Genomic DNA, 27,932 nt, shown 5'->3' with positions numbered 1-27,932 from the left:
ACTAATAATATTGTCATAAGGGCTCTTCACAAAGCTATTAAATTAAATAGAAAACTAAAAACCACAATTACCACTGATGAAAAAAAAAAATTAAAAAAATGGTAGCATGAAAACATCCCCACATAATAATGCTTTTACCAATGGCCAAACCCCTGACAGTAAACAAAGACATAACCTGGTTTTGCTTTGTCTTGTGTTTTTCTAAATACAGCATTTTCTGTGCTCTGCATGACAATGTCAGTTACCTTTACACTTTTTTTCTTCTTTTTGGTATTCCTGGGCACTTGACATGATTTGAAAATTTGCTTTTGTATGGCCTGGCTGTAAAATTTTACTAGTCCAAGTTGAAGCATGTAGACATTGCGGAAGCTGCTGTCCATTCCTCTGGATATCATAATTTTTGAAGTGTCTTTTCCTACAGAAACGATTTTCTGTGCCCACTACATTCCATTTCTGATTTCTGTCAGGAAGGTGAATCAGTCTGTCCCACAACAGGAGGCCACGTCCTGGATGTTTGGCAAATACTGCAGGGCTACGAACTGTAGGCTTTGCCAAAATCTTGCTCAGGTGTGGAGTTTTGGAATGCAAGTGGTTCCCCAGCTCTCTTGATGCTGTGGTATTCTCGCACATCTCCACTGGACTGCACTGATACGATGCAGAACCTTTCAGCCATGCCCATTCAGCCACCATAGTTCCCCTTCGGTAAAAGTGAATATAAAATTTTCCTGTCTGAGAATCCTGAAAAAGCAGGCAGATCTATGTGGACAGGCTAACACTAGATGTAACTTTCACAACATCACAACTACAACGTGGGCCCCAGGGCAAGTTACCACAATTTATTGCCTTGCTCATATGATCATTTGAGGTCTTGTAGGTCGAGGCTGGTCGTGAACAATTTTCAGATACTTAAAACACAAAACATCAAGGATTCAGCCTTGTTTGACTTTGCTCTTATCGTAGGCTGACCTGAGGGACACTCTGTTACCTAAGTGTGACATTCTTATGTGGGCATGCTTAGCAGTTCCGCTTTTGCTACCTACTGCCTTTCTCTGCCTGTGGTCACAGTGGAGTATCAGAGATGCTAATTTTATCACAGGAGCACGGACACTTGGCTCCAGTGTGGATAATGAACACTACCAAAGCTGCATGATTTTATCCAATTGGTCATTGCTTATTGTTTAGTATAGAAGAAACTGAGATACCATTAATTGACAAATTTGTAAAACTAATATAGCCCGATTTTTGTTTCTGGGCAGCAAAACTAATTCAGTAGAAATTATCCATTAAAGATCATATTCTGTATTGAAAAAAATTATTTTATTTTGTATTATATGTAACAAAATTCAAATACAAAACAGCTGTTTAACTTCTATAAAGAAAATAGCACATTCCAGACATTTGCTGAAAGATATCCACAGTAGTTTTAATCATAGTAAGATTCTGCTGTTCTAATCAACCTAAAAGTTAATTTTACATACATTTCACTCAGTAAAGTAACATATTAGTAAGTAAGTGCATGTCAAGTCATTAATTTCCAGAAAAAAAGGAATCAAAGTAAACTGTGATTTCAGTTACCAGATCTATCATAATATTGCTGTTTCTGAATCCTTTGTCTTAGGATTTCTCTTAAGTGGAATATTGTTAGTACAGGACAAATTCAGAAAACTTAATCATGGTTAGTTTTAAATACTGTTATCCTATGTTAATTCCTGTATGTACAGGATATATATATGTTATTTAGTTTTAGATGTAAACACCTTTTTTCTGCTAGGAATACAAGCTCACCTGACATTTGAAGCTACAATTCCATTTATTCTACTCTATTTCAGCTGGACATGAATAACAAAAATTTGAGAAAGTACCTGGCATCATGGACTTCAGTGCAAAGGGCAGGTAAGTTACCTACATAATTTGCCCTTATCTACTTCCTTCTAGTTTTATAGATTCGCTTTAATTCAGACTTGATTTTCTAAGTAAAATTAAAAACTAACTCTAAATGCAGGTAATATGGCAAGAGAATATCACCTGTAGGAGGATAATCAGTTTAAAATAGAATACTGAAAGTAACTCAGAAGTACTAGGCAATTTAAAAAAATATACAAAAGAACAGAATAAAAAACTTTTGTTCATAATTTGAACACTGATATTCTCTTGACTTCACAAATTTAAGCTCAGAGGGAGAGATAGGATTTCTTTGGTAAGACCCTCTGGGAACTGAGAACTTCCTCTAAGATCTGAACTTTGATAACTCATTTTCTGTGGCACAAAGGGGAACTATGCACTACAACCCACCCTTCCTCTAGACTTTGCACAACCTCGAACAGCGTACCTGGTTCAGTACAACACTACTCTCCCTTGAGTTCCATCACACCCTAATTATCTCCCTGCATGGACGATAATTCATCTTCACAAAATGCATGTCAGGCATGTGAAATATATATTAAAAATATAGGCATTTCTATAATACACTCATAAATAGATCCATGCTTTATCAGCTACTTGAGCAGGACAGTGATGCAACAAAATTCTTGATCTTGTTTAGAAAAGTCAGTTATATATCCTCAGGTACTCAGGTCTTGCTATTAGTCCTCTAGATCAGAGATTCATAATCCAGGCTGTTGAACCTCATCAGGCAAAAATATCTATATCTTTCCCCAAATTTATCTTTGATATTAAGGGCCATCTTTGCTGTCTTTTAGCCTATGAGGATGTGTGTTACCTTTGATTTAATTAAACCCCATACATTCATGACCATGGTAAAAATACTGTTCCCCTAGGATTCAGAGAGGGTTGGCTTACAGATTTTCACCTTTAGCAAGGAATTTAAAAACCCTTCATAATTTAAAGAATAAAATCAAAACATATTTTCCAATTTCTTTGTTTGCAAAGCATCTGTGGGACGTTGAAATATGATTATACTCACATTTAAACTATGAGGAGAAATTGATTCTATTACAGTTTCCATCATTTGGAATTTACCCAAGCAGAGTTTACCAAGGCTAGCCAAACATCAAGAAGCTATATCTCTCCTTTCCCTTTAGTTCCCTCTGAAATTTGTCTCACTATTTTGTCTGCCATGTTAGCTACAGTTAATTTATTTTTACAAGTTTCCATTTTATTTCACAAATTCTCCTCAGTTACCAGGGGCTGAATTTCATATTCAAGTTTTGCTAGTCAAAGATTAAATTGCAAGGAACTACCACTGAGGGCTCTTTTCTTGCACTTCATATACTGTGGCACAGCATATGTTTATCTCTTAAATTACCATTCATCTTATTATAATGTTAAATTAGTTTCATGACAGGACCACATTATTTATTCTACTCCATTGGTTTTAAGATATACTGCCTGAATTTCTCAAAGTATTTTTAAATTTTTAAAAAAAAAAAAAAAATTAAAATTTTTTAACGAAAAGCACGGTTGAAATCTCCTGCATCTGCTCTTGGTCTTGTCAACCCAAAATCTTTGATAAAGGATGGTAATGTAACTTTGTCTCCACTCCTTACTTGTAGGAGAAGCATCTCTCTCTCCCTCTAGCTACTGTTAAAATGTCTATAATCAAGGCAGGAAGCAGTACAGCCTACTGGGTTGAACCATGACTAAAACCACAGGCCCTGTTTCAGAGTTAAGAGGGACTAACAAGCTGAGCCAGAGCTCTTCTCATCAAAGAATCATCAAGCAATTTCAAAATGCGCATTGTAGAAATAACAGGCATCCCAGCAGTCAACAGGTCAAAAGATTTCCTCAAGCTCCCATCAGAAGGTTTTTTTAAAGGGAACTTTGTTTTTATAGAAGGAGAAAGGTTTTAGCAGATGAACTGCCCATTAAGCTTTAACTAAAAGGATAACCAGAATTCTTTTATTACAGGCCAAAGCAAATACTCCTTAATAGGTTGGCCTGTTCTCAGACATGCAGTGTTATCTGAATGTCAGTATATAAAGGACTATAAAAAAATATGGAACAATCCATTTTTCATCTCAATTATATGGGTTCTTTTCCCAATTCTCTACTAATATCCGCCTTCAGCGATCAAAAGAACAAGATATAAAAAGCTCTCCCATTTTTAGTACAACTCAAATGGAGAGAGGCATTAAGTTGTTTCTCCAGAAAGATGGAAGTTGGTGGCCAGCCAGCCAGGAGGACAGTGCTTCCTGCTGGAATGAGCTGTATACTAACCCTGAACTCCAATCCTGGTAAAAACTCAGAGTGCACAAAATAGGACAAAAACCACCCTGAAAGAGTGCCTCTTCCCCATGCTCACAACAACTTTAGAGGCACTGCATTAAATTCCCACTGCTGTGCCCTGAGAACTACACTAATTTTCCTTGCTTGGGATCTGCCCTGTTGCAATCAAGGCTGGATTTGCATTACCATTATTACTATTACTGCTTTATACCACAGTAGCTCCAGTTAACAGCTAGATCCATAGGTGATGAAAGCTGCTGTGACCACACAGGCAATCAGTCCCTACTCCTCAGAGACTGACTACAATTGCTCACACTTTTTGGGGGAGTGCAAACATTTATTTTTCACCCTCAGCAACAGGCTGTCACTTAGGCAAAAGGTAAATTAACAGTTCTGGGCTGTCAGAGGATTGCTGTTTTCCCAGTTACAATGAGACTTCCTCTAACAACAAAAAGTTATTTTACCTTCCAAAACTGCTCACAGCAGAATTGCCACTGAAATTTCTCTCTATACAGTATTTCAATTTGCAGCTGATCAAAATAGTGGCAAGTAGGAAAGCATCTTAAGAGATCTCTGAACTGTCATTTACTTACTTGATTGCAAAACGTACATAATAAAGTTTTGCTTTTTGGGTATTTGAGGTTTACTAAAAAAAAAGAGCAGCAAAGACAAAAGCACTTGTTTGGATTTTTTTTGTTTTTCCATTGAAGTGTGCAAGCATATAAGGACACTGAAGTGGGTTGGCTTCAGAGAGATCAACTAAGGCAAATGTAATCAGGATTAGGACTGAGGGGTGCACAGTAGGTTGATGAAGCAGCCTAGCTTTGTATGGACCCAGTCAAATAACACTAGAGGATTTTTACTTGATGATTTGATGAGAGGAAAAAAGAAAAAAGCAACCAAGCTACAATTAAAGGACATGTCCCCAGCAAAGTTAACACCTGATTCATACTTTGTTCCAGCATTTTAAACCACACAAAGTGACTATAAGTAAAAGCGCATAAAGTTTTCATGTGTTTGTGCTGGGAAAGACAAAACCATCTGTGCAAGACAAGGCTAAGGTTTCATTTCTTCTCATTAATCTTGCTGTCAGTTCACAGCATTTTATTTTTCTCTCATTTATTTTGCATCTTCTCTCCTCTTCCTCTTTTGTCTCCCACCCCTCCATTTTCTCCCAAAAAAAAAGCACAGCATTTTCTCCTTACGCTTCCTTAAAAAAGAGGCAAACACCTCACAATCGAGTTTCACAACTTTTAAACTAGGCTCATATGATCACTGAATAAGCAGAAGGATGGAGCCCAGCTCACACAGACTAGCCAGACTCTTCTTAAATATGCAAATTCTGCCTCTGTAAAGGTGCTAAATAAAACCTTTGAGAACGTGTGTTTTCTTTCCTAAATTTTTAAAATAAAAATTACAGTAATAAAAATTACTGTGCCTATAAGAAAAAAATTGTAGCCAGAAAGGAACTGTAGCAGGTGGAACTAGCAATGTCTACTGAAACCATTAGGTGGTTTTCAATATTTCAGAAACATGTGCATATGTGTATGTTTGTGGAAGTAAACAGCCAGGGTTATTTAATCCAGGACTGTTGTCCTGCTACTTGCTTTAGCAGTGGCAATATTATAAAATATTTAAATATTACATTTAGAATATGGATTTCAAGATTAAATTTCAATATTTCCAATCTTTTGGACAAGTGTTAAATCACCATGAAAGAAAAGCATGCCGATAATTACAATAAACTTTGTAAACAGTTTCTAATGTGTAAGAAAAGGCAATATTAGGAAACTTGTAATAAACAGTGCAATAGCTTTATCCTTGATCTTGATATATCTTAATGAGCTTCTCTGTGAATCAGTGCACTTTTTGAAAACACACTAAATGTCCATTAACTTTTAAAGTAATAGTACACATATCAAGAGCTGGGGTTGACATTATGCTCAAATTTCTAAACAAGAGAAAAAATTAATCAGAGAAAAAGAACACCCAGAAGAACACAAAAGTTCATCTGTAAGTTAATCAGAGGCATGTTCTGAGCACAAAAAAGCAAATGGTTCAGAGTTCAGGGTTTTGGTATGTAAAGAGCTCTCTGAAAATCCATCCTTTGAGAGATGAACAGGAATAGTATAGACCAATATAAAATCTTGTAGCAGCTACAGATAAAACAAACTCACCAAAGGAAATGAATGAACAAAGCTATATAGGGAAAAGCAGCAAAATACCAGGACACATCATGGAACTAGAACGGTGGTGCTAACCAGTACAGACACATAGATGCTAAATGCATTCTTCTCTCTCATAGTTCTGCATGACACATGGGAATCAGTTTTTCTGAGATGAAGCTATACCTGAACCATAGGGCTCACCTGTCTGCTGTTCTCCAACAGGAGTCATAAGTGGATACCCAGGGAAGAGAAAGAAAAAAGCAAGCACATATGAGAGTTCTCACCAAGAGTATCTCAATCCCCAGCTACTCCTCAGCCCAAGGGACTGCCTGAGCCCTTGTGGCCTTTCTAAAATGTAGCAATACCCAATGGATCTCTCTTTGAACTACAGCCCAGTCTACCCTTGTGCACATTTCTTGTATTCACAACACTCTCTGGCAAGGAATCCCAGTCTCTGTCTCTTCATGTGCAGAACCACCTCCCTCTTTTTGTTTTAAAACAACATTGATTTAATTCCCCACAGACAGCAATCCACCTCTCCAGGGCTCATTTTGCAGACTGCTGTTTGTGTGAATATGGGAATGTTAATGGATGTTTACTCTCTTCATCTTGTGTTAGACAGTTCTTGTAATGCCTGGGAACCTACTAAAATAAATGGGAGAAGACAAACACCATTTTCAGAATATGGCTCAAAATACATAAACCAGATCTTCAAAAATGAGTAAGTTACAGTGAAACCATTTAGGAAATCACTCAAACTACTTCCACAAATCACTTCAGATCACTGCCACCTTTTTCTAAAATCCTGATTTGAATATTATTTTCCTCAAGAGCTTTCAAATCAACTCACATAGTCTTCCTGTAACCTCCCATTAGACCTTCCACTTCTTCCCATTGGGGAGTGGACAGCATATTTGGCTGCTGCTTGCTAACAAAACATTGGGGATATATGCACATAATTGATGCTCTTTCTTTTTTCAAAGTGGTGAAACAGTTTAAGTTATTTTGTTTCTAAAACAGCTTACAGAGATAGCCAGTATCTTGAAATAACACCTCCCAGTGAAGGACTGAGGTTTGAGTAATGGCCAGGCAAAACAAACAAAGGTACTTAGCTAGCAGTCTTTACAAATATGTAATTTGTAAAGACAAAAAGGTAAACAAACAAATTTTGCACAAACAATGCAGTCAAAGCTTCTTCAGAAAGAAAGACAAACTTGGATGTGAGGAGAGAATTATTTTAACTTCAAATAAATTCAAGCTCAATACAGGTCTAAACCATTTTCAGAAACACAACAAAGCAATAGTGAAAGATGTTTGTGTACAGCAACATTTATACATTTCCTTAAATATTTGTCTTCTTTTACAATAAGCACTCTAGCAAATCTGATGCTTTTAAAAAACATAATGAGAAGTGCAATTAGTGAATGTAAAAAGTATTTTTATACGGAAATAACTGGAAAATTCCCGATTGGATTGATCCCACAGTTTACCCACAGCTTTACAAAAAATTTTTTTCACAAAAAAAATTACAGTCCTTTCTATAGAGCCTCTGTATAGGGATCAATAGCAAGGACAAGCATTGTAAGCTCATTGCTCTGACATACTGTTATTAGAACTAAACAGCAGCTGTGGTCAGCTTTTGAAGATCATAAAATGGCAGACTGCAACTCCTATTGGCAAGCAGAGCCAAGAGCTTTATTTTATAGGTTATTGGAGAAGACTTAGGAAAAACAGAAGGACATTTTACTCCTTCTAAATAACTACTCTAAAAGCTTCTTGCCTGCAAAATGAACAAGTATTTTCTATATTGACAACACTTTGCAGTCCTCCTAACCTGATGCCAGTAGTGAAACACAGCTGCACAGTCTAAGAATTACACTCAAAATTTCAAACACAACAGTCTGCTCCCACCAGAAATAACGATCAGAAAAATTAGTTAACCAAAGAAACAGGTCTGGTTTAAAACTACTATAGAAAGGGACTAAATATACTGCTAGATCATTAAAAACAAAATAGAAAAAAACATATTAGCATTAACATAATGAAATGTACTTAAAATTACTAGCAAATGCTACAAAACTAAAAAAATACTGCTACTACAAAAAAACCACAACTTTTTCTCTCTGTTCTTTGTGAAATGTAATCATATCCCCCCCTTTTTTTCTTTTTTTAGTGTGTCATCTTTTGTGAAAAAAACAGCAGGTATTCATAAGTTGGAAAGAAAACACAATATATTAAAGAATTGCATAAAATTTGAAACATTACAAAAAGTCTCCTAGACTACTTTACTTTTATATTTATATAGCACTTTTACAAAGCACTTCCAAAAATATTAAATTTTGAACAAAAAAAAAAAAGTAAAATTAACCCAGTGTCTGTAACCTAGAACTTAGCAAGTGTGGTATTTTTAACTGCATATTCAGAAATACACTTCTAAGTAATAAGAGCCATCATGGAGTGATTCATAGCTTCATGCAAAAACATCCCACAATATAAATCTTGTTAACCTTTTGAAAATCCCCAAAAGATCATTACAAAGCTGCTGAATCCTGGCATTACAAAACCTTATATTAAAGTATTTACTGCCCTCCTAAAAAGTCCATTACTTAAAAGAAATAATACACTTGAGTTAGTTGGATTTTATCATGGTCTGGCAGGCAAGGAAGTGTCAGACAGTGATGTATGTCAAATTAAATTATCCTAGGAAAATCAGTATAGAAATTCAAGAGAAATAATTTCTCAGCTGACGTAAAACAATAAACTGTTCTCCACCTGAATTAATGTCAAGCTTACAGGTAATGAGCATTACAGTGAAAAGACTCATGAAGAAAATGTGGTACCTTTCCTATTCTATTACTTTTCCCAGTTCTTGGAAACTACGTGCAACACCCTTGGAGACACTGGCTTTCAAATGGATTTGTTGCACGAAAGCTGATTAATTTTCTTCTCCAAATGAGGAACCTGTTTCAAGAAACGTTGCATATTAAATTCTACTTACTGAAAATATGCATTTATGACATTTAAATTATATTCCCCAATGTAAGCACTTAATTTTATTATAATTCCTATCTTGATCTAACTTTATAGTCATTACCAAATAGAACAGTGTGGATATTTGAGTAGAAGCACAATGACTGAGTTGATTTTGAAGCTTCCAAGTAAAAGCAGAGCAAAACCCCAGCCTTACTGAAACCAGTGAAAGAACTGCTGCAGTTTTTACTGGAACCACTATTACACTCTTTACCTTCTCTCTTCATCTGCCATGAAGGAAAAAATTATGAGATTTACTGAATTCTACAAACACTATTTTCTAGATTTTAAAAACCATTCTTGAATTTCCTGTTCAGTTTTCACTCTAGTAAATAAAGTAGAGTAGAAAATATGACTCAAGGTTTGCCCTGCATTTTGGGAGCAAATATTCAGAAGGAAGCCTTCAGTGATAGCCATGGCCAAGTGAATAGTGATGCTAAACCAGAAGCTTAATTACAGTGTTAAAATAGAAAGAAACTTTTTAAATTATTTTACATATTTATTAATTTGGAAGTACTATTTTCTCAGTGAGAAAATAATATTACTATTCTATTGTGCAAATGTATGCACACGAAAGAACTTGTTTTATTGCTAAGATAGTGCTAATTTTATAATGCTGATGAAGTTTTTTTTTTCTCAAACATTACTCTGTGGACAGCAATTGTGGGTGTCAACTGTAAAACTGCTGATGAACTGTTGTTGCAGCCCAGAAAACAAATCATACCATGGGCTGCATCCAAAGTAGCGTGGTCACCAGAGCAAGGAAGGAGATTCTGCCCCTCTATTCCCCTCTCATGAGATCCCACCTGGAGCATCCAGCTCTGGGGTCCTCAGAACAGGAAGGACATAGATCTGCGAGTCCAAAGGAAGGCCACTAAGATGAACACAGGGATCAAACACCTCTCCTATAACAAAAGCTTGAAAAAGTTGAAACTGTTCAGCCTTGAAGAGAGAAAGCTCTGGGGAGACTTTTTTGTGGCTTTTTAGTACCTGAAAGAGGACTATAAGAAAGACGGGGACAAATATTTAGCCTCTTGCAACAGGACAAGGGGTAAATTTTTTAAGCTGAAAGAGGGTCACTTTATGTTAGACATAAGGAAGAAGGTTTTCACAATGAAGGTGTTAAAACATTGCAACAAATTGCCCAGGGAAGGGGCACCCCAGCCCTGGTAACACTCACATCAGGCTGGATGGCCATCTGAGAAACCTCATCTAGTTGAAGATGTCAAGGCTCATTGCAGGGGGGCTGGACAAGACCACTTTTAAAGGTTCTTTCTGACCCAAGCCATTCTGTGATTCTACAGAAGACAACCCACGTTTAATAAAAAAAATGTTTCAAAACAGAAAAGCTAAACTTTCAGATTTGCTTTGTTGCATTTAAGTGTGTGATGGCTCATCTGAAAACTATTTACTTTACCAAGGTTCAGTAAATGAGAACAGAATGCATCTATCTCAGACATAATACTTAAAGACATACTATGTCCACTTCTCCTGAAGCATCCCTTTATATCAATGTTTGGTCATCATCTATGCTAGTTGTAAAAAAAAACTGGTTAGGTAAGTCTTGACACCTCCGACTGGCAGAGGTGCAAAGGCAAACTGATAAAAATTGTCTACAAAGCCTGTAGGTCCAGCTTTTCACTTGTCTGCTTCTTAGAACATGAAAAACCCAATATTAGTTTGTTCAGTAACTATTGCTGGGTGAACTCTGACTGCATTCTCAGGAAAAGGAAGAATAGCTTTGATTTCACTAATTTAATATTTGTGTTTCAGTCTAGCTTTTTGCATGAAGATATTTTACCTCATACATTCACTCTGCTTTTGATTTTTAATTTTATTAACTTTTAAGTAAGGACTTCTATAATTCTGAAATCCTTCCATAATACTCATAACTTTGAAATTTCCAAAATAATTTTGGCAAACTAGAACCCTCTCTATTAAGACTGTATTAAAAGCTATAAGGACATAAAATAATCACATCAATATGTATTTTTAAAGATGAGATGTCAAAAGATTCAAAATATTTTTCTTATGGAAAATGCAAACGTACTAAAACCTGGCTTTACTGTCAAGGTCAGATTCTACAATTTCTCTAGATTGCACTAGAACCTGAAGGCTTTCAGGCAGTGCCTACAAGTGGAAAATACATACTGCAGTAGAAACATAACATATGGGGAGAGGAATTATCTATCAAAAATACAGAATAATACAGCCTGTTATTTTAGCCAGCTGGTTTGGTTTTGTATTAGAGTCTGCTCCCATATTCCAGTGACTCAGTAACAGAATCTCAACTTCCATTATCATTCATTAGAAAAGTACCCTTGTCTAGCTCTGGATCATGGTATTTATGAAGTTTTTATAGCGTTTGAAAGATTTTCACTGCATCCATGCTTGTCTTCACATTTACACTCATGTAGGGAATGTCATTCCTATAATCAGAAACAGAAAATATGAACTGCTCATAAAGAAAAGTGCTGGACATCTACAGCTGTACAGTCATCTCCATCTCAACCTTTTTTTTTTTTCCCTTGATGAAAATTTTCTTTGCACATTTTGTTCTGACGACTTCTGTCAAAAGAAATGCAGAAAATATAGGTCCTTCCAATTAGGCTTTGTGTTTCTCTGAGCTTAGCAGAGCTGCCCTGCCAGGGTCAAGTCCAGGGAGACAGGACTGATTAGAGTGCTAGTGGAAAATCTCCACAAACCCACCCTCCACAGGAAGCCACAACAGATAAGGTGAGGATAAAGTGGGTACACTGCGTTTCCTTCCTCATCTCTTGACATCACACAGCAGAAGCTGTTAACTGCTCCCTCCAAAGCCACAGCAATGTAGTAAAATGCCATAAAACACAGTTTAGCATGAGACAAGGGAGAGCACAACACAGAGCTAGAAGAGACAAAGTTGTATGCCAGTGCTTTAAACTCTTCCAAAACAGGTATTTGCCAAATGAAATCACCATGCTTAGAATGCCTGCAGGACAGTGCAAAACTACTCTAGCAGGGCCTGCCAATGCAGCCTAAGGACAGTAACTCCTTCCCAATCCTCATGTGGCAGTGATGCTAAGAGTCTGGCACACCAAACAGGGGTCAGTATTCCACTTCATTCCACAAAATGCCTCAATGCTCTCTGCTTCCTTCTTTTATTTGTCTCTGCTTCCTTGGTTAGCAAAGAAACCATAAAAAGACATACCTTTTCATATTAACAAATAATACATTTTACTATGAAAACATGTATTTACATAATACTTAGTTTCTTCCCATGAATTTTACCCTCTACCTCTTATCTAGAAACCTAAAGTCAGAAGACCATCTTTGTGAATGCAGCTGTTACCCCTTGCTGGCCAGTACAAATGGATGGGAGCCTTCTAGGAAAAAGGAAAAGAAAATTCATCTGCATAGTCAAGTAAAAATAAAGTGTTCCTTGGGCAAAACACCAATACAGGAATACAGTCTTGTTAGTGATGATTTTTCCTATGTAGCACATGCTGTTTTTTGCAGGTTTTTAAAAAAGTCCTATTTATGCATTTGGCTGTTGATATACACATTGACAAACAGTATCAATAGAATATTTTCTCAGGCAAATTGATGAATACTAAAACACATTCTGGAAGTCTGAAATTCTTTGGCCTTCTACATCACCTCTACATAATAAACATGTCTTTCTAGACACCCTGTTCTGGGATTAGATACATGGGGGGTTCTGACACAGCTAATTTATGTGTAACCTTCAGATGCTTTGTAACTGGCTGGGATAAGACGGTTAAGCAGGCTTAAAATGGTTAATGGTCAACTCTGGATCTTCAGCCCACTTGCAGACCTAGTCAGTAATTCTCTGAAGTGTACTTGGCAACCCATATAAAATAAGTTTGACTGTCTCATTTGAAGCTCAGGGGATATGTCCATGTTACAAAATAACTTACACCAGGAGCTCAAACTGTCCCTGTGCTGGCAGCCTCAATAGGAAGGGTGAAGTTGGAATGTGCATTCCAAACAAAACACAACTAGGTTCTGGAAGGCAAACCAAGGACAATGAAAGTTTCATAAGTGTTGGGGAAGATTCCTATGTGTCCCATGTCTCTATGATCTGGGTGGAGGAAAGATTTCCATTCCCAGCACCAATGAACTCAGAAATTGTTAAAGAAGCATTTTTCAATAAATATTTAGCAATAATCACTCCAGAAAGGCAAGAAATATTGCACAGATGTTCTTATTAAATATGATTACCTGACATACTGCTGGGAGTTATGGATATGTAATCATTCTCGTCCTTCTTCCGTCACCAATGTCACCTGCCAAAAAGAAGGAAAAAACCCCATGTAATATGTTCATAAATGCTTGTCTGCAGAATACCATTGACATTTAACCAAGACGGAACCTTCTGGATCTTGAATAGCATGGTCCATGTCTGATGGCTTAACGCATTAAATTCAAAGCACTTTCCTAAGCTACATGAGATACCAAATGTAAATCAGGTCCAAAACATGGTGAACTGGAGGGGCTGTGGTTAACAGGGACTTGGAAGCAATGTCTAAAGGCTTGTGCCTACTGATGCTGAAAAAAAAAGCTTCTGCCCACTTCATGGAATACTTTACGTAATTTTTTCGCAGAAGTTCCTCTAAGTCTCGTATGTGACTTTAGGAGCTAACTGGTTTCTGCTTTACAGTTTCTAATGATATATGCCCATTACTCTTGGGTTCAATAAAAATCGAGGACTCAAAGGAATTAGAAATTCTCTGTCACCATTACACTGATTCTTACTCAGTCATTTGAAACCCAAAAGTCTATTGACTTTTACAAAGTCCTGAGATGTAAATAGCAATTTTACTCATATGGTAGAAAACTAATCTACATGTACTTAACTCTTAACTTTTGAACAATGATGTCTTCTATTTTATTAACAAGACATCCGCAGCTGTGAAGAACTGAATCTTCACACACACACACTGATATACTAACTATTCTCTTTTTCTGTTTGGTAGCAAAGATCGAAGCCCTGCAAGCTAATTTGGTGCCAGGAGAGAAAGCCATGTATACCAGTTATGACAACATCCTTCAGCTGTGTCAGTATTTATACCAGCACTCACATTTTTCACACAGAAGCATCACAGGCAGCATGCCCTTGTTCAGCCATCCCTGCCCAAAACACAGTGCCCAGCTGGATGATCCCAGCTCGCTCCCTAGTTTAAGCACCAACAATCCAACCCAAGCAGAGACAATCCTAAAGGTATTACTCCAGAATAGCGACAAGATCTCATTAGAATTTTTAAGCAAGAAATCCCGGGTTTACAAGTGACCCCAATAATGCCTGTGGAAAACTAGTCTGCGAACAGTCACGCTCTCTGGAACATGGCCCTGTACTCAGCGCTGGTGAGGCCACACGTCAAACACTGTGTTCAGTTTTGGGTGAGTTCTACCTCACTTTTAGAAAGAACATTGAGGTGCTGCAGCATGTCCAGAGAAGGGTAATAAGACTTGTGAAGAAAACATGTCCTAAGAGGAAGGGCTGAGGGAGCTGGGGTTGTTTAGCCTGGAGGAGGCTCAGGGGGAACCTCATCCCTCTCTACAACTCCCCAAAAGGAGAATGCAGTGAGGTGTGACTGCAGTGAGAGGACCAGAGGAAATGGCCTTCAGCTGAGACAAGGGCGATTCAGAATAGATATTACATAAAATTTCTCACTGTTATGGTGCTCAGGAATTGGAATAGATGACCAGAATACCCAGAGAGGTTGTGGAGTCACCATCCCTGGAGGGGTTTAAGAGGTATCTGGATCTGGTGCTGGATGATGTGGTTTTGTCGTTACTGTGGTAGTTCTGGGCTGATGTTTGGACTGAATGATCTTAAATGTCTCTTTCTTGCTGATTCTACGAACAGAAAATACCGCTCTTTTAATGTTAGTGTGGAAGTGACATTTTAGAGAGGAAGTAGAACCTCTCTTAAATTGTCCTGATCATCATTTTATGGTAAGAAACTGGTCCTTGTTAACAAAATTGTGTATTTTATTTCTCTCCATCCATTCAGTGCCACAGCCCTGTCTCTGCTTCCTCTTGGCCACCGTTTCCTCACACAGGGAGCCTTTCCCTTGAAATCAATATCCTCCCCTAGCAGCGGGCTGAGCGTCGAGCGCATCTGCTGCGTTCAGGCAGGGGTCAGAAGGAGAGAGCAGGTGAGCCGCAGCACCGAGTAACTGATGTCCGTGGGATCACCTCAGCCCAGCGGCCTCCGCCACACCTCAGGCCCTGCTCACGTACACGCGGCGTGGGCGGGACGCCACTCGAGACGGGGTGTGAGGCACGGCGTGCTCCGCGCCACCGCGGGCTGGCGGCGGCCCGGGAGACACAGGGCATTGCGGCAGGGAAGGGGCACAGGGAAGTGGCTCAGGGAATCGCGGCAGAGAAGGAGCACGGCGAATCGCGGCAGGGAAGGGGCTCCGGGAGAAGCCGCGGCCTCCCAGCCCTCCCACAGGCAGAACCCGCCCGCGGCGCGGCAGCGCCCCCTGGCGGCCCCGCGGCAGCGCCATCCCCGGGCTTTTCCATTCACGCCGCGCCTCCTTGCTTTAACCGGGCGTATCTGCGTATCGCTTTAAATTAAATTAACTGCAACTCCAAAGGTCGTAATTCTTCATGATTAAAAAAAACCCAAACAAAAACAACAACAACAAAAACCCTCAAAAACTAAACCGAAAAATAAAGAACCAAAAGAAACTCCAGCGAATAACAGCACAGCAAACATCCCCACAAAGACACAAACACACGTACATCCCCCTACCAAATAGAAAAGTAAGTAAAAACCCAAAGAAATCCATAATCATAGATCCAAATCAATCCAAATCCGGAGCTGGAAGGGCGCCTCCAGGATAGTCAAATTCCAGCTCCAGGCCAACTCCAGGAATGGGATCCTGATGGGTCCCTTCCAGCTCAGCAGGTTCTATGATTCTGTGATTCTGCGGATGGCACCACGTGCCCGAGAGCATTGCCTCGGGCTCCTGGAGCTCTGGCAGGCTTGGGAACATGGCCACTTCCCTGGGGAGACAATTTATTTTGTCCTTTCTAATTTCCTAGTAATCTGAAATGATTTCTCCCTCTAGTATATTATATTGAATGGAAAGTACTGACTTCAGGATAATAACGTTCATTCTATTTGACAAGTAAGCACAATGCAAAACTTTAGTACTGAAGTTTTACAGAAGGAACTTCTTTATATGAGGGATGCAGAGCACTGGAACATGCTACCCTGGGAAGTCATGGAGTCTCCCTCTCTGGAGACATTTAAAATACACCTGCACATGTTCCTGCGTCACCTGTAACCTGCTCTAGGTGACCCTGCCTTGGCAGGGGGGTTGGAACAGATGATCTCTAGACATCCCTTCCAACCCTAACAAGTCTGTGAACTGGAAAAATATCCTCCAGCATATTGTGACAATGTGGTTTTTTTACCTTGTGTTTTCTCCCAAGAAAGCCACCTGAGACTTCATCTGGGCTCCTAAAAAAGATGTAATCTCTCTTTAATCTTATAAGGGAAGAGCAAATACTCTGCTTGCTATTTGCCATGTACAAACCACACGACCAGAAGGGACAATGCAAGGTCTTTCTTTTTGCTGCTGACATCTTGTGGAACTTCAAAATCCTTCACAGTCTGCCAATCCAGATTTGAGAGGATACAAAATTAGATCAGGCCTCCAATTAAAATCAGACTCTGACCCATCCCACCACGTCATGGGATGTCGTGAATCTCAACAATAAGCCATTTCCCAGAATTTAATTGTGGTTTGGTGACTCAGTGACATACTTGAAGCAAACAATTGAGTGTTTTAAAGAAAAATTCTGCCCCTCCTGTAAATAATTACTTACTAAACCTAAAATTATTGGTTTTGCACCAATCTATTAAAAGGGACGATAAAAAAAAGGATAAATACAATGTTCTTCAATGAATTCTGTATAAAGAGAAAAATTCTAGTTATCCTGGGAGTTTTGCCATTTTCCCTGATGAGACTAGGATCTGGCATAAAAGCAGCTGTCACTTGTGTAAAAAAACTAATTACAAAATAACTGTAAGAAAAGCTGGTCTTTAGTTTTGAAGCATTACACTAACATATCTGGCTTTGGCAGTCTTATTGTGTGCACCAGTTTAAAATGGAGAGTGTGCATCCTCTTTTTCCCCTCATACCTGCCTAGAGATAAAGTTTCTTGGAGCAGGTCTTGAAGCTGCTGTAAATGTACAGCATCTTGCCCATCTGGCATCTCCACTAGGTCAATTTAGCAACCGCCAAGAGATACACAGTAACTGAGCCCATTTGTAATAGCTGCTTTGTGATGATGATTTCAATTATCATTATCATGATTATTTAAACCATTAATTAAAATAATAATAAGTAATAATTAAAATCATAGTGATAATTAAAATATTTTATGATTTTAATAACCTTCCCAAATGTCTTGGGATCTTTTCTAAAGGATGCTTTTATACTGCATTTTCTATGCCAGAAGTAATTTCCTATTTTTCTTTCCAAGGAATGTGGCCCATAGATGGAAACATTGTGGAAATACAGAACTATTTATCCTTTTTGGCACATACATAGCACAGTCTTCTGAAGGCACAACACAGCTTCTGCTTCACATGAGGAAGAATATTAAGTGGCGTCTACATTAATTGTAGCCAGCTCCTCTTGAAGGCATAATTGTGTAAGATGTGGAGGAAATTGGGTTCTTTTTAAGAGTCTACAGCTAAAAAGTCCACGAGCAGGCACAAATGGGAAGGATGCGAATGAGTCACAGATGAGTCTCCACTTCATCAGGCCAGTAATGTCAGGGGGTCTTTATGGACACTGCAGAGTAAGATTCTTTCTTGCCAGAAGTGACACAGTTTTTATGGCTAAGCTTTGCTGACGTCACAGGGAGCAGGGAGCAGGCTTTGTTAGATGATCTTTTGTGTGCTGAGCACTTACTTTTTTTTCTGCCCACAAAAGAGCTACCCAAGGTCTCATGGTTCTGAGTCACAGTCCCTGAGCACGCAGCATCAATTCAGAGGGTGCTATCTCACATCCCCCATGACCTCCCTGCTAGAGTTGCAGCAGCAGACTGGGCACTGTGCTCCTTCTCCATCACTGACGTTATACCCTACTTTTTCTTTTCTTTTTTTTTTTCTTTTAGACAAGGTAGTCCTCATGATCATACTTGATATCTCAAATGAAAGCAGCAAAATGCATACTGCATCCTGATACGGAGTTTTGTTTCAGATCTACAGCCCTGCACCAGGAAAATAATATTCTTTTACTGCCCCTAAATAAATTTTTACGAAGAGACATCTTTGGAATCTTCAGCTCCTCTGACCTGAATAGGTATTTGGAATTAATTCTCAGGCTCTGGTCTCCAATACAGAAGCACTGTCTAGCCATATTGCCAGTTGCTACAAATCCTTACTTTTTCCATAATGAAAGGTAATTAACCAATTAGCATAATCAGTGTAGTTAGGTGTTTTCCCACTTTCACCAAGTGTCTCCTCCTTCACATGAATGCATTAAATTAACCAATGACTATGTAACAGGAGTTTGCCGTCCAGGGGAAGAGGGTGTTTTTGACTGTATTCTGATGCTTCAGATTTAAATGGTGGCTGCCAGTCTCCTCTGGGCCAGGGCCAGGGCAATTTTGTGGTTTGAATCCTGGTTCCTGTCCATACCATGAACCGCATACTTTCTGGAAGGCCTCAGGCTTCCCTTCCCACTGATCCAGCAGCTGCACAGGGTGGACAAGCACTGCTGTCTCCTGTCTCTTCTCGAGGCAAGAACAGGTGGGAAAAGCAATTTTGCACCTTTCAGAAGCAGTGACAAGCTGCCCAGCTCCTTGCTGGACTGCTCTTTGACATCCCTTTTCAGAAGCCAGAGGAAGGGCCATGGGGCAAGCTGGCTCATTTGCCAGTCCCTCCTGTAACCCTACCTGCAATTCTCCATGTCCCTGGCTTATCCCTGGCACTTTTACACAACCCTTGCCAGGAGCTGGGCTGCCTCTAGGGAGGGAAGAGGGATGGGCTGCTGACAGACCCAGGGACGGGGGGAATGCCTGTCCAGGTCCTGGGAGCTGATGAGGACACTAAGCAGGATAGTAGAGCATGTAGGTTTTGGAACCGGGCACAGGGGGAATGCTCCATCAAGGAGCAAGAGCCCCAGGACACCAGCCCCTCATGCCCTGCCATTCCAGAAGTTATGGCACTTCTTTTTTTTTTCTTGGGAGCTATCTTGGCTTGGGGGTGTTGAATTATCTGAATATATTGTTCTGTAAACTCCGTGGAAGTTGCTCTCACTTTTAAATTCATCTTTGGTGAAAAATCCAGAGTAGCAACTCCACATCAGGAAAAAATACAAAGTAGCCCACAGGCTGTTTTGATGCCTAACTGAATTTTTAAATTTGTTTCAATATTGAATATTAAACAGCAAAGCAAAATTAGTATTTTGGAACAAGTTATACAGAGGATTTTGCAAGTTATACATATTCAGTATATAATGTACCAGACCATTGCTTACGGTACATGATATATTTATCATGAGCAAGCAGTATTTCCTCCCTTGCAAAACATAATGAACAACTGTGCATTGCATGAGAAATAAAAATCTGTCTAGTTTCCCAAATATGCTTAATGAAAAGCACCCATAAGAACTAACTTGTAGGCACAAGCTCAGAAGTGGGCTTTGACTCATGCTTTTTATTGCTAGTATATCTCAACTCACGAGGACACAAAAACATGCAGCAAAGCATAAAATCAAAACCACAGTGCACTATCTGTATAAACATTTGCAGTCTATCCTGACACATAAGAACAAAAAGGCAAAGAGCTATTGGGCTTTTTAGTAGGAATGTCCAGTAATTCTGTGTAATATCCTCCTCACACAGATTCAATTCATGCTCGGCTCTGTGCAGGCATCAGCAGATTTTTTTACAGCACAAAAGCCAGAAAATTACTACATGCAGACAATAAGTGTCATAAAAGATAATGGTAACTTCCCTGTTTAACAAGTTTTTGAAATGTCTTGTGTTTCAATAAGCAGATCTGCAGGATAAACACTACTGAATTAGACAGACAAACTGATTCTTTCTGTAGTCTCATTGTAGTAAGGCTTTGGATTTCACATATGGTTTGCAGGACAGCCTGAATGATAAAGTTGTTGATTTGAACATAGCTACAAAGAAAAAGAACTGGCACCGCAAAATAAAGTAATGCAAGATAGAAGTTGTTTTTGTGATTTCATCAAAACTTAATGGCTTACTGTACTGGGGTAAATATATCTTTATATAAGTGAAAAATATAATAATGAATTATTATGCATGGAAAATATAATAACGCATTTCTTCATAGGCAAAAAAGGAACAGAATTTTAGTGTGTCTGTTGGTCTCCCAGTAGCCTGAACAGATTAGAAAAGCAGTTTCATAAGTATCATTGAAAGAACACAGAGGGAGATTGTAATATTACCTTTAAACTACCTGGGCTTCAAGCAGAAAATGGAATATGTAATTCTCCTCTTGCCCTGTACTTACAGAAATGAGTAATTTTATCTCGTTTCCAGGGTATCTCAAATCACTTATTATCACAATCTGGAGCTGCTGACTGCCTCTAAGATGTAAAGGCTCTAAGAAATCTACTTACATTCAGCTTAACAGTAGGTCAGCATAATGGGCTGCAGCCTTCACTTTGCTTCCTCCCCTAGCAGAAATGCCAGCTCTCCAGCACTTTGCTTTGACCTACTACGTGTGTACACAGGAGGGCATGAGAGGAGCACAGAACTGGAGACAGCCCTGTTGAGCCACTGTTCTGATAACCAGGGTCCTATTGCCTGTGAGTGATTTTCTTAACATGAAGTGTTACTGCCTGAGCTAGCCAGCTTTTAAAACAGCATATGTGATGTTTATATCATTAAAGATTTAAGCCTTAATTCACTAAGACCTCTACCAACTGAAATAAATACTCACTTGAGTGAGGATCCTGGAGGGCCGAGAATAATAGAAAAGCGAAGAGAGTGTTACACAAGAGATCTCTAATTTGAGTGATAATTTTGTGGTTTTGTGAGATACTTCATGGCTTTTGTGTTTTTTCTCCAGCACACGGGTGTTCCATTCAGACAACAGCTTTGACATAAAACTTTCCTTGTTTGTCTGTTTTGTTCTGTCGATTCAGGAAATATTAGCCCTCCCTGAAATTTCAACAAGGGACAGTTTATCTTCGATGCTAATTTCTCTTATTACTCGCTTAGAAGTGTATATTAGATGAAGGCTGTCTTGAATTACCTACCTACTCTGCAACTGACTGATGTTAGTTAATCCCAAAGAAAATAAATTTCAAAGACTTTTCCTTGAAACTGGTGAATTTCCCCCCTTATGATGGAATATATAAGGAAAAGGAATATATTCTAAATGTCAAGAGGGGAGGTACCTGGACGAATCTCATTAACACGAATGCATTTTGTCAATGCATCTTATATATGCTGTGCCTAAAAAATCAGTGAAGCAGAAATTAGTATGTTCTAATCTACAAATGTCACTCTGAATAGGGATAAGTATTACCCTAAAGATTGGTACTGGCATTTGTTTGAGCTATTTTCAGGGATTCAGATATGAACAGCAGAATTAATTCAGCTTTAGGCCTTCTGCTTTTCTTTAACCAGAGCTTCAGAAAGTCACCACTTAGATGAAAAAATAAATTCCGCAATGAAGAAAAAATCTAAATGAAAAATTGTATTGCAGGCTTCGAGTTACAGTATGTAAATATATAGAACTTTGCAGAAAACTTTGGAAAACAGAGCAAGAGATGCTTTTACAGCTATGGATTTAGCTTCATGGGTTTTGTCTATTGTGTGACTTGATGAGTTTCCAAATTTGATTCTGTTTTTCCTAAAAACTGATAGCTGAATTGCCAAACCACCGATTTCTGAAATGTTAGACACAGATTCCAGACCTGAAATATATGGCTTAAACTCAATTATAATTGGAAAAATTTTTGAAGGAGTTGATTTTCAACAAAATCAAAGTAACAGACCAGAGCAAGAAGTAAGTTGTTTTCTGAAGTCTATATCCCTAGCCAGCAAGAACTATGGTGGGTGAATAAAGTCTAGCTAAGAATCTATGCAAGATCCTTTCCATGAGTCAAACTGGCAGACCTGGAGCCTTTGCCTGCCACTGCAGAAGTGCCTCAAGGGAAAAGGGCGTCAGAGGGCTGCTGACACTGTGACACACACCAAAAGAGGACAGTGCATCCCTGGATGTGTAGGTTCAGGCTTTATAATCAAGCATTAAAGCAGAAAACATCCCTGAGGCACACTGAAAGCACACCAGAGACATAAAAAAGTATGACTAATAGAAAGGGAGGGACAAACATGTAAAGTTAAATGATTGTGGGGCTGGACTGACAGATATCTGTTCAGAGTTAACTATGGCTTGATGAAACGATGAGGAAGTGAACACAGGATAGCCATGCTCTAAAGAGAGCAAGGAATGATGGAAGAATGTGACTGCTATGGGAAATTTGGTCAAATTACACTAATGGTTACTGGTGGACATGTAATTAGGTTAGCAGGCAGCTATATTTAAAAAGAAAAAATCATGCCTGGTTTTAATTGATATTTTGAAATGGAAAACTTCATATTGCTATTTCTGAGGTTCACCCAAAAGCTTATTTTTCAAAAGAAAAAATTCAATGACTTCAGTAAAAATTAGACTCAAATTGGAGAAAGCTTTCTGCAAACATTCACTCTGAAATTTCAAAATACAAACCATATGTTTCATAGATACATAAATACATTTATAATTATTATAAATAAATAAAGAGTTTCAAGTTACCTGGCAATAAGCTAGTGGTCATAAAATATTACCATATTAAACTATGTAAATGACCATTTGCTTCTGGTTTTGGGCAGACAAAAGTCATGGAGAGAAGGAATACTGCTTGTAAAAATGAAGCAGAAGCTCTTGTTTCACTTTTTTTTTTAAACAGAAAATTGCTTGTACCCTCTGTAATGGCTTTGTCTGTATAACCAGCACTGCATGTAGTTATCTGGATTCTGGATTTCAGCTGAGGATTTTCACAGCTCAGAAGTTACCATATTCAAAGTCCTATTCCCTTTGAACTTTTTCTTTCTTTTTTCTTTTTTTTTTTTTTTTTGGTGAGCAAACACATTATGGCATATTCCCAACTAAATAATTCACTGATTTAATCCTTAAGGCAGGCAGACTTTCCTAAGAGTTGTGTTCTAATCTCTATCACGTCTTACACCCTTTTTTCAGACCTCACTGGGGGCCCAGTGCAGAATGGAGAGGACAACTACTTCTTCTCCAAAGAGGTACATATATTTACATTAAGTACAAACATCATAGATGTGTGCCTGCTTTTGTGTGCAGATTGGAAATAAATCACATAGCCTAAGTGTTAACAATGGCCTTTCAGTATGTCTGATAAAACAGAGATTTCTTCTTATTTTTTTAGGCCTCTCTTCTTGTTTGCTGCCTCATTTACAGCTAACAATAATAGAATTAGGCCCAGAAATTAAAAGAAAAAGTTTAATCGCTGATGATTTTGCTATCTCTCCCAAGCAAACAACAAAAGTCCACAACCTTTTAACCTTTTCCATCCTATTTGCTAATTACTTATTTTCTAATTAACCCATTATGCATCTGTCAGTGTGTTTTAAATTAAATCACTTTAATTGCTAGTAAGTAGGGTTTATTTAGTTCCTGGTATGGCTGTACGGGGTCATGAGTGGGGAGCTGTTGAACCACTCTGAGTTACAGGTGGCTCTGCAAAACTGCTGAAGTTGCTGAAGATAAAGAGGAGTTAAGCTGCTTTCCTTAGGTGATCTGATTTTAATGTCTAGTGGCATATTTCTAATGGATGAAAGTTTACTGCAAATACAGGAGGGCATTTTTTATTCCTAGTATGTAGATCACATTGGGCATTAATTTGTTGCTTGAAATAATTTTTAATAAAGGAATAATTATGCTAATAGTTCTTGAAAATGCCAATACCACAATGCTTACTTTGCTGTATAGCACAACTCTTTGAAATGCAACACAACTATATTAACAACCAAATTTCAAAGTAAGAGAATAAAGAAGGCCTAACACATGGGATACAGGGAGTTTTGAGTATGAGGCTGACAGTCAACCCATTAAAAACCTTAATGCAAAACACTATAAAAACTGGTGATAGCTTTAAGGATAGACATAATGTTTAATTAGGACAGACATAAAAGATTTTGTTCTCAGTAGCACAGCCCCCTTCTACCCCTTGCATGACCTGACTCGCTTCACTGACCCTGCAGAAAACACCCACTTTTTGCTGGGTTAGTTTTGTGCTGGGTTAGGGAGCTGAATTATCTCTGTGAGGTGCCTGGTGACCACCACAGCTGGCACCAAGTGGCAGGAGAGCACAGCTGCTCGGAGGCAAGGGGAGGGAGATGAGGTTCACCCTGCCTTAAAATGGCATGCCAGAGGAACACAGGATGGGTTGATGTTTTTTGTAATAAACAAGGGTATTTATGACTCCATGCATTGAAATTATTTTTTAATTGTTCAATTATTTCTGAAGCTTTCTGAAATACCTTTGAAGACTGTTAAGTCTTGCACTGTGAAAAGAAAACCCCTAAAGACAATGTAATTCATTAGAAAACTTTCTGTGTTTAGATCCTTATACACGGAAGAAAGGCACTTTTTAAAAAGTGCTAGTTGTATGTTCTGGAGAATGACAGTATGAACTGGTAAGGTCAGTCTTTCCTTCAGCACTAAGTAAAGCCATAAATCTAGTGCTACTGAGACATGAGAATAAATTTCCAACAACAACCCAAGTCCACATCATTGCTAAGTTACCTAAATGAAACAGTGGGTCAAATAAATAATAAAGACCACACACAGGAAAGACTTATCTTACAGAGTTAGCTAGCTGAACTTGCCACACAAGCTTTGTTCTGAAAATTTGTGAACAACACCAAAATCCAAGGCCAGCCTAGATGTTAAATGTTTTCTTCAGTATTTCTATCAGAAAAAAGTAAATGTATGAAATCAGGAATAAAATGAATAAAAGTATAGAATAAATGAAGTAGCTTATGGACACACCTGAATAGTAACCCATCCAAAAGACAATCTTTCTGAGCAGTGAGGAAGCTGCAATTTACCTCTTCAGCTTGCCATGTCATCTATGTATTTCACCTTTGGCTATAGGCTACCAAGATATGGCTGGAAGATTCTTGTGCAGCATTTTGTTGCTGCCAGATTTCTACTACTGCATTGACCCTGATGCCCTCCTCGCTGATCTCAGTAGCTCCACACCTCCACAGGCAGCATGCCTGGGAAGCTCACCTTGCCAGCCCCCAGTCTTTGTGCCACTCCTCAGCAGAATACCCCATCCCTGCACTTGCTGTGACAACACTTCCACTGTGAGATAGCTCACAGATGCAGAGGAGCAACATGAGGGGCTGCAGAATGATGTAAACAAAAACAGGAGACTTAATTTTGTAACAAGGAGCTTTTGGATGGCCTTCAGGGACAGCAAAGCCTATCTGAGAGAAGCCAGGAAAAGCTCCACAAAATATCTGCTGTACAGAGAGTGAGGATACAATCAGAAAGCTTACATTTGCTTATAAAAGGTAAAGAATCAAAGATGCAGCAACAGAAGTGCAGTAAGACTCAGAAAGCTATTTCTAACATTCTGAGCATGCTTTAATATTATATGACCCATCATAAAATGATCCATATTGACCTGTCCTGAGGTGATGAGCCTTTGGGAAGGTATTCTAGAAGCTTAGACTGATAGAGAAAGCCAAACCACCGAAAGAAATGACAGCTTTAAGGGTGGCCTGCTTGTAGGTGCACAGAAGCATAGGTCCATGCTGGAGACAACACACAAGGAGTCCGAGCCTCTGGAAGGCAAGCATGGAAAAATCAAGCAGGGGAAATTCCACTGTAAGGCCCTGTTCAGCACCACCTGCTTCCCCTGAGCTGTGAGTTGCACATTTGAAGCCATTTTGCTTTCCCTGGTTTGTCAGTAGTTGGCTTAGATTTTCCAGTTTCACTATTGCCTGAATTTAACCCCTATTTATGACTTAGAGCATGTATTTATCAAAGCAGTAAAATTAGGGGTCTTGAAAGGGCAGAGGGAGGTCAGTATGGAAGCAGCATCCGCCCAGTGTTTGAAGCAAAACCCTCGTTTGAGCAGATGCACTTTCCCCAGAAAGCACACCAAAAATCACATGCAGAAATCTTATCCACCTCTTTTATTAAGCTCATGAAACTCTCAATATTACAGTGCTTCATGATGGCTCTGTGACTGATACACCAAGATATCAATCCTGAGTTTGTTTGCTCTCCTGAGACAGTGGGATGAGCCAGGCTTTTCTTTGAATACATAATTCTCTCCTTTCTCCTCCTTTCCAATTTTCCAATTAATCTCACCTTCTGTTCTAATTTCACGTCTTGTTTGTGTAACTGTGCAACAGGAAAACTGGATGTTGCATTTCATTCCTGAGAGGCTCCACTACCAAATGCCAAAGCCATGGCCCTAATGACTCCATCTCTGTGCTGCTCCTGTGCATCTGCTGCCTGACAAACAAACAGATCTTGAAGAACATAGCTGCAAGCAGTGGAAATCACCATTCAAGGAAAACTTTGTTTTAAGACACCCAGCAGAGATGACTTCAAAGGCTAGCAGGAAGATGCTGAATCCCACCTGGTATGGAGTGCCAGGGGCAAGACCGTGATGAAGCAGAGAGTGCTCCCAGAGGTGCAGCACACTGAGCAGTTCCAAGGAACTGAAGAGTTTTCTGGTTAAAGCCCTACATAAACACACTGTAGTGGTAAGGGATGGAAGATACAAAGGACTAAGGATTACCCAATGAATTTTTGCTGCTTATCTCAGGAAAGATTTCCCTGAAAATAAAGACAATAAGGAAGTCAAAGAGAGTCAAGAGAGAAGCCACAAGCAAAATGAGTCCCAAACACAAGGCAGATGCAAATCACTACTTTTCCAGTAGATTTCAGTCCTCCATTTAGCACCATTTTTATTTAACTAATACACAGTTTGATTTTAGCCAGACACTCAGAGACAGTTTTTATGCCACTCACATCAATCAGGAGAACCAGAATGGGAAACCATCCTTGTATTGCTGATACTGAGGCTTCCCATGATTTATCTTAGCAGCATCACATGGATATTAAAAAGGACAGTGAAAATACATGATCTTAGAAGTGATATTCCACATACTTCCCACCAGGCTTATCTGGAAACATGCTAAAATAAGCATCAGAGATTTTATTTTCCTGTTGCTTTCCATAGTGTCTCAAGCAGAAAAAAATTGTGAAAAGCAACACACCAGTCTAAATTAAGGATGTGGGCATTTTCCCATCTAGTAATGGGAAGGAGCTATCCTATCACAGCAATTTTAGAATTAATAAGTTTCATAAGTATTAATAGATAGATCTAATCTACATTCAATGGTATCCAAATTACCTTGTGCTGAAAGAACAAGTTCTGTATAATGAAGAGAAACAAACGAAGCTCACAGAAAAATAATTAAAGCTAG

The 27,932-nt window shown here is 38.8% G+C and overlaps 1 protein-coding gene across 6 annotated transcripts in view; it reads right to left on the bottom strand.

Moving 5' to 3' along the window:
• Positions 1 to 27,932, bottom strand: part of THRB (thyroid hormone receptor beta) — a 151,524-nt gene that overhangs the window by 31,415 nt on the left and 92,177 nt on the right. For 5 of the 6 annotated variants that reach the window (XM_086851442.1, XM_086851436.1, XM_086851414.1 and 2 more), the window contains one exon: positions 13,608 to 13,672. In XM_086851442.1, the coding sequence (XP_086707568.1) occupies positions 13,608 to 13,614 (7 nt within the window). In that variant the 5' untranslated portion in view covers positions 13,615 to 13,672. Of the gene's footprint in view, positions 1 to 245; positions 4,587 to 13,607; positions 13,673 to 27,932 lie in introns of those variants that run through there. The other variant, XM_086851449.1, reaches the window with a different exon arrangement.

This window comes from Cyanistes caeruleus, chromosome 1 (assembly GCF_971803275.1).
Source record: "Cyanistes caeruleus chromosome 1, bCyaCae1.hap1.1, whole genome shotgun sequence".
NCBI lineage: Eukaryota > Metazoa > Chordata > Aves > Passeriformes > Paridae > Cyanistes > Cyanistes caeruleus.
The sequence above is the reverse complement of the archived record's forward strand: the minus strand, read 5'-3'. Positions and strand labels throughout refer to the sequence as shown.